Source organism: Cetorhinus maximus, unplaced genomic scaffold (genome assembly GCF_964194155.1).
Source record: "Cetorhinus maximus unplaced genomic scaffold, sCetMax3.hap1.1 HAP1_SCAFFOLD_2622, whole genome shotgun sequence".
Classification (NCBI taxonomy): domain Eukaryota; kingdom Metazoa; phylum Chordata; class Chondrichthyes; order Lamniformes; family Cetorhinidae; genus Cetorhinus; species Cetorhinus maximus.
This window is the reverse complement of record NW_027598556.1, coordinates 1-15,000: the sequence shown is the minus strand read 5'-3', so window position 1 is coordinate 15,000 and position 15,000 is coordinate 1. Positions and strand designations below refer to the sequence as shown.

Sequence of the window (15,000 nt, the reverse complement as noted above, 5' to 3'; positions counted from 1 at the left end):
GAGCACCGTGCACAGTTCCGGTCTCCGTATCCCTCGGTTAGACCACACTCGGAGCACCGTGCACAGTTCCGGTCTCCGTATCCCCCTCGGTTAGACCACACTTGGAGCACCGTGCACAGTTCCGGTCTCCGTATCCCCCTCGGTTAGACCACACTCGGAGCACCGTGCACAGTTCCGGTCTCCGTACCCCCTCGGTTAGACCACACTTGGAGCACCGTGCACAGTTCCGGTCTCCGTATCCCTCGGTTAGACCACACTCGGAGCACCGTGCACAGTTCCGGTCTCCGTATCCCTCGGTTAGACCACACTCGGAGCACCGTGCACAGTTCCGGTCTCCGTATCCCTCAGTTAGACCACACTCGGAGCACCGTGCACAGTTCCGGTCTCCGTATCCCCTCGGTTAGACCACACTCGGAGCACCGTGCACAGTTCCAGTCTCCGTATCCCCTCGGTTAGACCACACTCGGAGCACCGTGCACAGTTCCGGTCTCTGTATACCACGCTCATCTCGCACAACAACCTCTGACCACCTCAATGCCCTGCATTTATATGTCACCTTTAACCCAGGAAAACATCCCCCGAGACCCCCCACAGGATCAGTTACTGAACACTATTTGACCTTGATCCATGTGCAGAGATATTAGGGACAGGTGACCAAAAGCTTGGTCAAGGAGCAAGGTTTTAAGGAGTGTCTTAAAGGAGGAGAGAGAGGGAGAGAGAGCGAGAGAGGTCGAAGGAGGGCATTACAGAAATGAAAGTCCCCGTGGTTTGAAGGCATGGATGCCGATAGTGGAGCGATGGGAATGCGGTGGGGGGGGATGCTCGAGAGGCTGGAATCGGAGAGTAGGAAACAGCCGAATTTGGTTTTTGATGGGGGCAGTGTAGAGGGTCCTTTACTCTGTATCTAACCCCGTGCTGTACCTGTCCTGGGAATGTTTGATGGGGACAGTGTAGAGGGAGCTTTACTCTGTATCTAACCCCGTGCTGTACCTGTCCTGGGAGTGTTTGATGGGGACGGTGTAGAGGGAGCTTTACTCTGTATCTAACCCCGTTCTGTACCTGTCCTGGGAGTGTTTGATGGGGACAGTGTAGAGGGAGATTTACTCTGTATCTAACCCCGTGCTGTACCTGTCCTGGGAGTGTTTGATGGGGACGGTGTAGAGGGAGCTTTACTCTGTATCTAACCCCGTGCTGTACCTGTCCTGGGAGTGTTTGATGGGGACGGTGTAGAGGGAGCTTTACTCTGCATCTAACCCCGTGCTGTACCTGTCCTGGGAGTGTTTGATGGGGACGGTGTAGAGGGAGCTTTACTCTGTATCTAACCCCGTGCTGTACCTGTCCTGGGAGTGTTTGATGGGGACAGTGTAGAGGGAGCTTTACTCTGCATCTAACCCCGTGCTGTACCTGTCCTGGGAGTGTTTGATGGGGACGGTGTAGAGGGAGCTTTACTCTGTATCTAACCCCGTGCTGTACCTGTCCTGGGAGTGTTTGATGGGGACAGTGTAGAGGGAGCTTTACTCTGCATCTAACCCCGTGCTGTACCTGTCCTGGGAGTGTTTGATGGGGACAGTGTATCACAGAGTCTCAGAATTTTAACAGCACGGAATGTGGCCATTCGGCCCATCATGTTTACACTGGCTATGCAAATGAGCATTATGACCTAGTGCCACTCCCCTGCCTTTTCCCCGTCTCCCTGCAACTTGTTTCCATTCAAATAATCATCCGATTCCCTCTCGAATGCCTCGATTGACCCTGTCTCCACCGCACTCCCAGGCAGCGCATTCCAAACCCTAACCACTCGCTGTGTGGAAAAGTTTCTTCTCAGCTCACAATTGCTTCTTTTGAAAATCACTTTAAACCTGTGACCTCTCGTTCTCGCTCCGTTTCCAAGCGGGAACAGTTTCTCCCGATCGGCTCTGTCCAGACCCCTCGTGAGTTTGAACCTCTCTGTCAAGTCTCCTCTCAGCCTTCTCCTCTCCGAGGAGAACAGCCCCAACTTCCCCAATCTCTCCTCATCACTGAAGTGTCTCATCCCTGGAACCATTCTCGTAAACCTCTTCCTCACTCTCTCCAATCTGTTCACATCCTTCCCATAGTGCGGCGCCCAGGACTGTACACAATACTCCAGCTGAGGTCTAACCAGTGTCTTATCTAAATTCAACACACCCTCCCTGCTCTTGTACTCTCTGCCCCTATTAATAAAGCCCAGGATACTTTCTGCTTTATTACCCGCTCTCTCAACCTGTGTCTTATACCAGCTCAACACACCCTCCTTGCTCTTGTACTCTCTGCCCCTGTTAATAAAGCTCAGGGTACTATATACTTTATTAGCTGCTCTCTCCACCTGTCCTGTCACCTTCAATGATCTATGCACACATACACCCAAATCTTTCTGCTCCTGCACCCCCTTCAAAACATCACCCCTTATTTTATATTGTCTGTCCATGTTCTTCCTACCGAAATGCATCACCTCACACTTCTCCACATTGAACTTCACCTGCCACCTCTCTGCCCGCTCCACCAATGGTGTCTATGTCCTCTTGAAGTTCCTCACCGTCCTCCTCGCAGTTCACAACTCTCCCAATCTTCGTATCATCCGCAAACTTTGAAATCGTCCCCTGCGCCCCAAGATCTAGATCATTAATATATAATCAGAAAGAGCAAGGGTCCCAATACTGACCCCTGAGGATCTCCACCTCAAACCTCCCTCCAGCCCGAAAAATATCCATCGACCATTACTTTCTGCTTCCTATTTTTCAGCCAATTTTGCATCCACGTTGCTATTGTCCCTTTTATTCCATGAGCAATAACTTTTCTCACAAGTCTATTGTGTGGCACTGTGTCAAATGCCTTTTGGAAGTCCATGTACACCACATCCACCGCAGTACCCTCATCGAACCTCTCAAAAAAACTCCAGAGAGTTAGTTAAACACGATTTCCCCTTTTAGAAATCCATGCTGGCTCTTCCTCATCCACCCACATTTTTCCATGTGACTACCAATTCTATCCCGAATGATTGTTACTAGAATCTTGCCCACCGCTGAAGTTAAACTGGCCGGCCTGATCCTTACAACCTTTTTTGAGCAAGGGCGTAAGGTTTGCAATTCTCCAGTCCTCCGGCACCTCCCCCGAATCCAGGGAACATTGAAAGATTACTGTCGGCGCCTCTGTGATTTTCACTCTCACTCCCTTCAATGTTCTTGGGATGCATCTCATCCGGTCCCTGGTGCCTTGCCAACTTTAAGTACCGACCGTCTGTCCAACACTCCCTCCTTATCAATTTCGAACCCTTCCAGTGACTTGAGTTTCCTCCTCTGTCACCATGGCCTGGGCAGCATCCACCTCCTTGGTAAAGGCAGATGCAAAACATTCACTCAATACCTCAGCCATGGCCCCTTCGTCCATGGGTAAATTCCCTTTTCGGTCCCTAATGGGCCCTACTCCTCCTTTCACCAGCCTTCTACTGTTTATAGAAGACTTTGGGATTCCCCTTTGCGTTGGCTGCCAGTTTTTTCTCATAGTCCCTCTTCGCTTCTCTAACGTGCCTTTTCACCTCCCCTCTGAACCTTCTGTATTCCTCTTGGTTCTCAATTGTATTTTCTACCTGACACCTGTCACTCGCGCACTTTTCCCTCTTTATCTTAATTTCTATCTCCTTTTTCATCCAGGGATCTCTGGATGTGTTGGCCCTACCTTTCCCTTTCGATGGAATATACCTTGACTGTGCCCGGAACAAGTCTATTTTGCAGGTGGCCCATTGTTCAGCTACAGTTTTTCCTGCCAATCTTTGGTTCCAGTCTATCTGGCCCAGCTCCGTTCTTGCCCCATCGATCTTGGCTCTTGTCCAGCTAATTATTCTTACTCTGGATGGCCTGTCGTCCTTTTCTATCATCATCCTAAAACGTACCGTGCAATGATCACTGTCCCCTAAATGCTCCCCCCACTGACACTTGATCTACTTGGCCCACCTCATTTCCAAGAGCCAGGTCCAACAGCGTGTCTTTTCTTGTTGGATTGGACACATACTGCTGTAGAAAATTCCAATCGAGGAACTTTGGCCCCTCACTGCCCTTTACACTACCACTGTCCCAGTCTACATTTGGGTAGTTAAAGTCCCCCTTTATAGTTACTCTATAATGACTGCATCTCTCTGCAATTTCCCTGCAGATTTGTTCTTCTACATCTTTCTCCCTATTTGGTGGTCTGTAGACTGCACTGAGCAATGTAATTGCACCCTTTTTGTTCCTTAGCTCTAGCTAAATAGATTCTGTCCTTGAACCCCATAAGACATAGGAGCAGAAATTAGGCCATTCGGCCCATCGAGTCTGCTCCACCATTCAATCATGGCTGATAAGTTTCTCAACCCCATTCTCCCGCCTTCTCCCCGTAACCTTTGATCCCCTTACCAATCAAGAACCTATTTACCTTGGTCTTAAATACACTCAATGACCTTGCCTCCACAGCCTTCTGTGGCAATGAATTCCATAGGTTCACCACTCTCTGGCTAGATAAGTTTCTCCTCATCTCTGTTCTAAAAGGTCTTCCCTTTACTCTGAGGCTGTGCCCTTGGGTCCTAGTCTCTCCTACTAATGGAAACATCTTCCCCACATCCACTCTATCCAGGCCTTTCAGTATTCTGTAAGTTTCAATCAGATCCCCCCCTCATCCTTCTAAACTCCATCGAGTATAGACCCAGAGTCCTCAAACGTTCCTCATATGTTAAGCCTTTCATTCCTGGGATCATTCTCGTGAACCTCCTCTGGACCCTCTCCAGGACCAGCACATCCTTTCTGAGATATGGGGCCCAAAATTGCTCACAATATTCTAAATGTGGTCTGACCAGAGCCTTATAAAGCCTCAGCAGCACATCCCTGCTTTTATATTCTAGTCTTCTCGAAATAAATGCCAACATTGCATTTGCCTTCCTAACTACCAACTCAACCTGCAAGTTAACCTTAAGAGAATCCTGGACTGGGACTCCCAAGTCCCTTTGCACTCCAGATTTCTGAATTCTCTCCCCATTTAGAAAATAGTCTATGCCTCTATTCTTCCTACCAAAGTGCATGACCTCACACTTGCCCACGTTGTATTCCATCTGCCACTTCTTTGCCCATTCTCCTAACCTGTCCAAATCCTTCTGCAGCCTCTCTGCCTCCTCAATACTACCTGTCCCTCCACCTATCTTTGTATCATCTGAAAACTTAGCCTGAATGCCCTCAGTTCCTTCATCTAGATCATTAATGTATAAAGTGAAAAGTTGTGGTCCCAACACTGACCCCTACAGAACTCCACTAGTCACCGGCCGCCATCCTGAGAAGGACCCCCTTATCCCCACTCTCTGTCTCCTGCCAGACAGCCAATCTTCTATCCATGCTAGTACCTTGCCTCTAACACCATGGGCTCTTATCTTACTGAACAGCCTCCTATGCGGCACCTTGTCAAAGGCCTTCTGGAAATCCAAGTAGATAACATCCGTTGGCTCTCCTTTGTCTAACCTACTCATTACTTCCTCAAAGAATTCGAACAGATTTGTCAGGCATGACCTCCCCTTGATGAAACCATGCTGACTTTGCCCGATTTTACCATGCACTTCCAAGTATTCTGAAATCTCATCCTTAATAATGGACTCTAAAATCTTACCAACGACCGAGGTCAGGCTAATCAGCCTGTAATTTCCCGTCTTTTGCCTCACTCCCTTCTTAAACAGGGGGGGTTACATTAGCGATTTTCCAGTCCTCTGGGACCCTCCCTGACTCCAGTGATTCCTGAAAGATCACCACTAACACCTCCACTATCTCTTCAGCTATCTCCTTCAGAACTCTGGGGTGTAATCCATCTGGTCCAGGTGATTTATCCACCTTCAGACCTTTCAGTTTCCCTAGCACCTTCTCCTTGGTAATGGCCACCAGACTCACCTCTGCCCCCCCGACTCTCTTAAACTTTGGGGATGTCACTCGTGTCTTCCACCGTGAAGACTGACGCAAAGTACCTATTCAGTTCCTCCGTCATTTCTTTGTTCCCCACTACTACTTCTCCAGCGTCATTTTCCAGCGGCCCAATGTCCACTTTTGCCTCTCTCTTACCCTTTATATATCTAAAAAAACTCTTGCAATCTTCTTTTATATTACTGGCTAGTTTACCCTCATATTTAATCTTCTCCCTCCTTATTTCTTTTTTAGTTGTCCTCTGTTGGTCTTTATAGGCTTCCCAATCCCTTGGTTTCCCACTGCTCTTCGCCACATTGTATGCTTTCTCTTTAGCTTTTATGCTGTCCCTGACTTCCCTTGTCAGCCATGGTTGCCTCGTCCTCCCTTTAGTATGCTTCTTCTTCCTAGGGATGAATTTTTGCCGTGTCTCCCAAATTACTCCCAGAAACTCCTGCCATTGCTGTTCCACAGTCTTTCCTGCTAGGCTCATCTCCCAGTCAATTCTGGCCAGCTCCTCCCTCATGCCTCTGTAGTTGCCTTTATTCAACTGTAATACCGTTACATCTGATTCCAGCTTTTTCCTCTCAAATTGCAGGGTAAATTCTATCATATTATGGCCACTTCCTCCTAAGGGTTCCTTCACCTTAAGCTCCCTTATCAAATCTGCCTCATTACACATCACTAAATCTAGAATTGCCTGTTCCCTAGTGGGCTCCACCACAAGCTGCTCCAAAAGGCCATCTCGTAGACATTCCACAAATTCCTTTTCTTGGGATCCACTACCAACCTGATTTTCCCAGTCTACCTGCATATTGAAATCCTCCATGATCACTCTAACCTTGCCTTTCTTACACGCCTTTTCCATCTCCTGGTGTATCTTGTGCCCCACATCCTGACTGCTGTTCGGAGGCCTGTACACAACTCCCATGATGGTTTTGTTCACCTTTGCGGTTCCTCAACTCTACCCACACAGATTCTACATCACCTGACCCTACGTCGTTTCTTGCTATCGATTTAATTTCATTTCTTACCAACAAAGCAACCCCATCCTCTCTGCCGACCTGCCTATCTTTTCGATAGGATGTATATCCTTGGATATTTAGCTCCCGGTCCTGATCCCCTTGCAGCCATGTCTCCGCGATGCCCACCACATCATACCTGCCAATTTCGATCTGCGCCACAAGCTCATTTACCTTATTTCGTATACTGCGTGCATTCAGATACAACACCTTCAGTGCCCCTTTCTCATTGTCGTCCCTTTATCCGATGTGCTCGAAGTTAGATTCCTAGCCCTTTCCAAACAATTTACTATACTCAGTGCATTCACACACGTGCATAGTTTGTTACTGTCTCCCTCACCCCGACTTCACCTATTAACTTGCTACTCCCGACACTAGTGCGATCTCTCCCTCCCAGTATTTTGTGTCCCCCTGGTATTCGTCGCTAATATTTTCTCTTGGCTCCCACAGCCCTGCCGAGTTCGTTTAAACCCTCCCCAACAGCGCTAGTGAAACGCCCCGCGAGGAACTCGTTCCCGTCTCTGTTCAGGTCCGGCTTGTATAGGTGCCGTCTACCCCTCCTCAGAGCCAGTCCCAGGGTCCCAGGGATCGAAAGCCCTCCCTCCTGCACCAGCCACGCATCCATCTGCCCTGATCTTCCTCTTTCTGTACTCACCGGCACACGGCGCTGGGAGTAATCCAGAGGTTACTATGTGAGAGGTCCCGCTTGGGGAATTTTCTACCCGGATCCCCAAATTCCGATTGCAGGACCACACCCCCCTTCCTTACCCAAGTCATTGGCACCGAGGTGGACCACAGACTCTGGCTGATCACCCTCCCCACCCCCCCCACACCGAATGTCCTGCAGCTGCTTCTGTGACATTCTAGACTCTGGCACCAACTGGGTGGGGTGCAACTTACCACCCTGGAGTCACATCTAGGGCCACAGAAACGCCTGACCGCTCCCCTAACCCTATCACTATAGCTCTCCCTTTCTCTCTTCCTCCCCCCTTCCTGTACAACCGAGCTGCTCGAGGTTGCCACAATCCTGGCTCCCTACTGAGGGACCAGCGCCCTCCGCCCGCTTCCAAAGCGGGAATCTGATTCCCGGTGAGGGTGGGGGGGAAAAACTCCTGCCGACTTCTCTCGAAACTGCCTGGTGGTCACCCATTCACCCCACCCACCCTCTCTGTCTCCGGGCCCTTCAGCTGTGGGGTGACCACCTCTCTGAACGTGCTTATCCGCGTCGATCTCAGCCTCGCCAACCCGCTACACCGACTCCGGCCGCCGCTCCAGCTCTTAGGTTTCTGCAGCTGAGAGTGTTTCCTGCACGTGGGGTCCACCAGGACACTGGCGGCATCCACAACTTCCCACAGATTACAGGCAGCTTTACTCTGTACCTAACCCCGTGCTGTACCTGTCCTGGGAGTGTTTGATGGGGATGGTGTAGAGGGAGCTTTACTCTGTATCTAACCCCGTGCTGTACCTGTCCTGGGAGTGTTTGATGGGGACAGTGTAGAGGGAGCTTTACTCTGTATCTAACCCCGTGCTGTACCTGTCCTGGGAGTGTTTGATGGGGACAGTGTAGAGTGAGCTTTACTCTGTATCTAACCCCGTGCTGTACCTGTCCTGGGAGTGTTTGATGGGGACGGTGTAGAGGGAGCTTTACTCTGTATCTAGCCCCGTGCTGTACCTGTCCTGGGAGTGTTTGATGGGGACAGTGTAGAGGGAGCTTTACTCTGTATCTAACCCCGTGCTGTACCTGTCCTGGGAGTGTTTGATGGGGACAGTGTAGAGGGAGCTTTACTCTGTATCTAACCCTGTGCTGTACCTGTCCTGGGAGCGTTGATGGGGACAGTGTAGAGGGAGCTATACTCTGTATCTAACCCCGTGCTGTACCTGTCCTGGGAGTGTTTGATGGGGACAGTGTAGAGGGAGCTTTACTCTGTATCTAACCCCGTGCTGTACCTGTCCTGGGGAGTGTTTGATGGGGACGGTGTAGAGGGAGCTTTACTCTGTATCTAACCCTGTGCTGTACCTGTCCTGGGAGTGTTTGATGGGGACGGTGTAGAGGGAGCTTTACTCTGTATCTAACCCCGTGCTGTACCTGTCCTGGGGAGTGTTTGATGGGGACAGTGTAGAGGGAGATTTACTCTGTATCTAACCCTGTGCTGTACCTGTCCTGGGAGTGTTTGATGGGGACAGTGTAGAGGGAGCTTTACTCTGTATCTAACCCCGTGCTGTACCTGTCCTGGGAGTGTTTGATGGGGACGGTGTAGAGGGAGCTTTACTCTGTATCTAACCCCGTGCTGTACCTGTCCTGGGGGTGTTTGATGGGGACGGTGTAGAGGGAGCTTTACTCTGTATCTAACCCCGTGCTGTACCTGTCCTGGGAGTGTTTGATGGGGACGGTGTAGTGGGAGCTTTACTCTGTATCTAACCCCGTGCTGTACCTGTCCTGGGAGTGTTTGATGGGGACAGTGTAGAGGGAGCTTTACTCTGTATCTAACCCCGTGCCGTACCTGTCCTGGGGAGTGTTTGATGGGGGCGGTGATTCTCACAGGTGTACGGAGAGTCAGGGGCTCTGGAGTGGAGGTTTCTTGGTGCATTGAGCAGGATTCTGGGTGGACTGGTCCTCGCGCTCTCCTCCAGGAGGAGAGGATATTTGCTGTGAGGATTCTGACTTGGGTAACAATGAGACTGAGCAGCTGATGCATAAACAGAGCCGGGAAATGCATAAATTTGACTTTTTTTTTTTCGGGAAGAGCGCTCTCCAGTGACTGTGCCAGTTGCTATGGGAGCATGTTCGCAAGTACATGACTGGCAAGCTCTCCAAGTGCTCGGGCAATATGGCAGTCATCCTGAATCCAGCCCAGCAGACTGAGACTCGCCTCCGCCCAGGCACACGCATCGAACCCTCTCCACCTTCCCCCGATTCCAGCATCTCCCCACACCCACCCCCACATCATCCCTCCCCCACCGGGGGCCGGGCCTTCAGCTGCCCGGGGGGAAGGGGGCGCAAGGGAGAGGGGGTCCCAAACACCGATTCCCTCCCCAAACCTCCCTCCCTCCCTCCTTGTCTCTCTTTCTCTCTCTCCCTCTCTCACTCTCCGTCTCTCCCTCTCTCACTCTCCGTCTCTCTCTCTCACTCTCCGTCTCTCGCTCTTTCTCCCTCCCTCCCTCCCTGTCTCTCTCTCTCTCCGTCTCTCTCTTTCTCCGTCTCTCTCTTTCTCCGTCTCTCTCTTTCTCCGTCTCACTCCCTCTTTCACTCTCCGTCTCTCTCTTTCTCCGTCTCTCTCTTTCTCCGTCTCTCTCTTTCTCCGTCTCTCTCTTTCTCCGTCTCTCTCTTCCTCCGTCTCTCTCTTTCTCCGTCTCTCTCTTTCTCCGTCTCTCTCTTTCTCCGTCTCACTCCCTCTTTCACTCTCCGTCTCTCTCTTTCTCCGTCTCACTCTCACTCCCTCTCCGTCTCTCTCTCACTCCCTCTCCGTCTCTCTCTCACTCTCCGTCTCTCTCTCACTCCTCTCCGTCTCTCTCTCACTCTCCGTCTCTCTCTCACTCCCTCCCCGTCTCTCGCTCTCTCTCTCCCCGTCTCTCGCTCTCTCTCTCCCCGTCTCTCGCTCTCTCCCTCCGTGTCTCTCACTCTCTCTCCCCCATCTCTCTCCCTCCATGTCTCTCTCTCCGTGTCTCTCCCTCTCCGTGTCTCTCTCTTTCTCCCCGTGTCACTCTCTCTCTCTCCCCGTGTCACTCTCTCTCTGTCTCCCCGTGTCTCTCTCTCTCTCTCCGTCTCTTTGTCTCTCTCTCTCTCTCTCTTTGTCTCTCTCTCTTTGTCTCTCTCTCTTTGTCTCTCTCTCTGTCTGTCTCTTTGTCTCTCTCTCTCTCTCTGTCTCTCTCTCTCTCTGTCTCTCTCTCTGTCTCTTTGTCTGTCTCTCTCTCTGTCTCTTTGTCTGTCTCTCTCTCTGTCTCTTTGTCTGTCTCTCTCTCTCTGTCTCTCTCTCTGTCTCTCTCTCTCTGTCTCTCTCTCTGTCTCTCTCTCTGTCTCTCTCTCTGTCTCTCTCTCTGTCTCTCTCTCTGTCTCTCTCCGTGAAGATTCCTTCAAACCTCCCTCTTTGGCCGATCTTTTGGTCGCCTGTCCTTAATATCTCCTCACATCCTCGAGGACAACTGGTCACGAATTAACCCAACAGCAGGTCAGAGGCTGGGAATTCTGCGGAGAGTCACTCACCTCCTGACTCCCCCAAAGCCTGTCCACCATCTACAAGGCACAAGTCAGGAGTGTGATGGAATACTCCCCACTTGCCTGGATGAGTGCAGCTCCCACAACACTCAAGAAGCTCGACACCGTCCAGGACAAAGCAGCCCCGCTTGATCGGCACCCCATCCACAAACATTCACTCCCTCCACCACCGACGCACAGTAGCAGCAGTGTGTGTACCATCTGCAAGATGCACTGCAGCAACTCACCAAGGCTCCTTCGACAGCACCTCCCAAACCCACGACCACTACCATCTAGAAGGACAAGGGCAGCAGACACATGGGGAACACCACCACCTGGAAGTTCCCCTCCAAGTCAATCACCATCCTGACTTGGGAATATATCGGCCGTTCCTTCACTGTCGCTGGGTCAAAACCCTGGAACTCCCTCCCTAACAGCGCCGTGGGTGTACCTACACCACATGGACAAAATCCTGGAACTCCCTCCCTAACAGCGCCGTGGGTGTACCTACACCACACGGACAAAATCCTGGAACTCCCTCCCTAACAGCACCGTGGGTGTACCTACACCACACGGACAAAATCCTGGAACTCCCTCCCTAACAGCGCCATGGGTGTACCTACACCACATGGACAAAATCCTGGAACTCCCTCCCTAACAGCGCCGTGGGTGTACCTACACCACACGGACAAAATCCTGGAACTCCCTCCCTAACAGCACTGTGGGTGTACCTACACCACACGGACAAAATCCTGGAACTCCCTCCCTAACAGCACCGTGGGTGTACCTACCCCACAGGGGACTGCAGCGGTTCAAGAAGGTGGCTCACCCACCACCTTCTCAAGGGGCAATTAGGGGTGGGCAATAAATGTTGGCCCAGCCAGAGACGCCCACATCCCCATGACTGAAAATAATAAAGATTCCTAGAGTATATACATCTCCCTCCGACAGTGCAGCACTCCCTCAGTACTGGCACCGGGGGGAGTGTCGGCCTGGCTTATGGAGCTCAGGTTGTGAGAGGTTGTTGGTGTCGGGATGCTGGAGGGGTTGGAGGTGGGAGGGAGAGTGGGGCCCTCTCTCTCTCCCCCCTCCTTCCCTGGGGGTGGGGTGGTGGGGGGGGGGAAGTTGCTGAGGCAGGCCGGGGATGGGGTAGCCCCCTCCTGGGGTTGGGTCGCCGCTCCCTGCTCTCACTCCGTCTCTCTCTCTCTCTCTCTCACATGCAGGGGACGGACACTACAACCAGGGGCACCAGGCGATGAGAAGCCCGACCCACGCTGGGACCCTTCCCCTCGGTGAGTCTGGAGCCGGAACAATCCCGGCACCTGTCAAGAGACCCCCCCCGGCCCCCGGCTGCCTTCCCTCCCTCACACCCGCCGCCACCCCCAGCCCTCACCCCGATTCAGAATGACTCCCTCTCCCTCCTTCCCTGTCTAGGCATTCGCCAACCCTACTCCGATTTGCAACCCCGCCCCCCCATGTCCGACACAGACCCACCTCCCTCCTCCCTCACCCACCCCGTGGCCCTGTCAGACGTCTGGCGCGGTGAGGGACGGGCAAGGTCGATCAGGCGCTGAGGTGCCCTCTGCCTCTCCCAAGGTCAGCCCTCGGGGCCTCTCTCTCGCTCTCTCTCTCTCTGATCGGCTCATTATCCCTGACAGGATGTCGAGTGGACCAGCCAATTAAACCGGCTGGACTCTCGATCGATGGAGCATTAGAGGAGGCTTGAGGGGGAACCTTCATTTGGATAAGTGCTAGGTCCCGCACACTCTCTCTCTCTCCCACACCCCCACCCCCCCACCCCCAGGGAGACACCCCACCCAGTCCCAGGGACACGTTCAATGTTCAGACCACAGCTTCACCGCTCGCTAGATCATTCCGACAGCGTTCCCCTATCGGAGGGAGGGGGGGATTAACCCTCTCACCCACCTCTCCCCCCCATTTACACTCAGACACCGGGCAGCCTGTTCCCCTATCGGAGGGAGGGGGGGATTAACCCTCTCCCCCACCTCTCCCCCTACCCTGTTGTCTCCCTGTCTCTGCTAACCTTTCCCTGTCTCCTGCTCCCAGATCGCTCCCGGAGGAATAATGTGAACCTCGCCAATCCCTGCGGGAGGCAAAATGCCCTCCTCACCTCCTGTTCCTACCACAACCTCTCCCATCTGCCCCCCTCCTACGAGATGGCGATGAAACCAGAGCTGAACAAATATTCATCGCTGAAGAGACTCGGTAAGACTGCGTTTCGGGAAGCGATGGTACACAGTGGGGGCAGCATACAGAATTCATCATGTACACGCACCTCCGACAGTGCAGCATTCCCTCAGTACTGGCATGTCGGCCATTTTAGAGAGGAATGGGGCCAATGTCGGCCATTTTAGAGAGGAATGGGGCCAATGTCGGCCATTTTAGTGAGGAATGGGGCCAATGTCGGCCATTTTAGAGAGGAATGGGCCCAATGTCGGCCATTTTAGAGAGGAATGGGGCCAATGTCGGCCATTTTAGTGAGGAATGGGGCCAATGTCGGCCATTTTAGAGAGGAATGGGCCCAATGTCGGCCATTTTAGAGAGGAATGGGGCCAATGTCGCCCATTTTAGAGAGAAATGAGTGGGGTGGTGGTGGGGCGGGATGGTCGGTCTGATTTTTCGGTGTTAAAACGTCGATGTGTAACTCAGTTTCCTCTCTCGTTTCCTCCCGCCCCCTCCCCTCACCAACCCCGGGGCAGCTGCCAAGGACGTGGACGACTACTGCAAGAGGAGGCACCTGGCCGAGGTGATGGCGAGAGGCACCCTGCCGCTGCGGGCCATGAAGACCGACCCCGCCGAGGTCCCCGGCCGCGACTTCGCCCCCAACACCCGGCGGGTCATGTCCCAGGACCGCCTGCTGGGGGAGGGGCTGCCCGCCTTGCCCCCGTTGCCCCCGCCCCGCCTGTCTCCCTTGGCCTACGCCACCATCGCCCGAGGGCGTCTGCTCTCCCCGGACCGGCTTGCCGGTGGCGGCGGCGGCGGTGGTGGTGGTGGGTGTGGGGGAGGGGGTGGGGTGCGGCGGGGAGGGGGAGGGGTCCCGGCTGCCTCCGTCCCCCAACCCCCCGTCTTCCCCGAGCGGCCCCTCAGCAAGAAGGCCCTGTCCCAGAGCAACGTCTGCGCCCCGGCCGCCGCCTGGCTGGACCGTCACCAGATGGTCAAGATGAATTCCCACCCGCCGGCCACCGGGGGCGGGGGAGGAGGGGGACCCCTTCCCCCAACCCCGGCCGCCGGCTCGCCCCACACCCCCTGGGGGGAGGCCGCCATCGCCGAGCGGCGGCACGCCTTCGCCGCCAAGCGCCACAGCACTGTCGAGCAGCTCCACTTCATCCCCGGCCACCACCCCACCAACCAGCAGCAGCAGCAGCCCCCTCCCCTGCCCCCGCTCCCGGCCCCCCAGGCCTGCGGCACCCTCCCCCACCCACACCCCTCCACCACCACCACCACCGCCCAGCCCCACCAGGCCCAGCCCCGCACCGGCTCCAAAACCGAGGTCACCGTCTGAGCCTTTCCCTCCCCCAGACCCCCTTATCACCCCCCCACCCACTCCGTCGCCCCCCCCCCCACCCCGGCGTTCCCTCTCACATCCGCCCACCCCCCCCCCCCACCCAACCCCAGCGCCGAACCGAGGGTTCCCGGACACGCCAAAGCCCCGTCCTGCCCTCGCGTTTCCAGGGTCGGTTTTCGGAGAGGGTCGGGGAGTTTTGGGGCGGGGGAGGGGGGGGGGGGGGGGGGGTGCGCGGGTGTTGGTCGCCTGCGCGGGTGCATTCGGCCCTCAAAGAGTCGCTGTAGGCCATTTGGAGAGTAACGTGGCTGATTTCGGCCGTTTGGGAGGCGAACGGGG

At 53.9% G+C, this 15,000-nt stretch overlaps 1 protein-coding gene across 1 annotated transcript in view; it reads left to right on the top strand.

Annotated features, from left to right (window-relative positions):
• LOC144677516 (protein shisa-6-like) overlaps positions 1-14,948 on the top strand; it is a 25,850-nt gene extending 10,902 nt beyond the window's left edge. The window contains exons 3-8 of the mRNA XM_078537585.1: positions 277-327; positions 3,669-3,759; positions 13,206-13,364; positions 13,859-14,153; positions 14,247-14,491; positions 14,863-14,948. Coding sequence (XP_078393711.1) covers positions 277-327; positions 3,669-3,759; positions 13,206-13,364; positions 13,859-14,153; positions 14,247-14,491; positions 14,863-14,948 — 927 coding nt within the window. The remainder of the gene's footprint in view (positions 1-276; positions 328-3,668; positions 3,760-13,205; positions 13,365-13,858; positions 14,154-14,246; positions 14,492-14,862) is intronic.
• Positions 14,949-15,000: the final 52 nt, after the last annotated feature.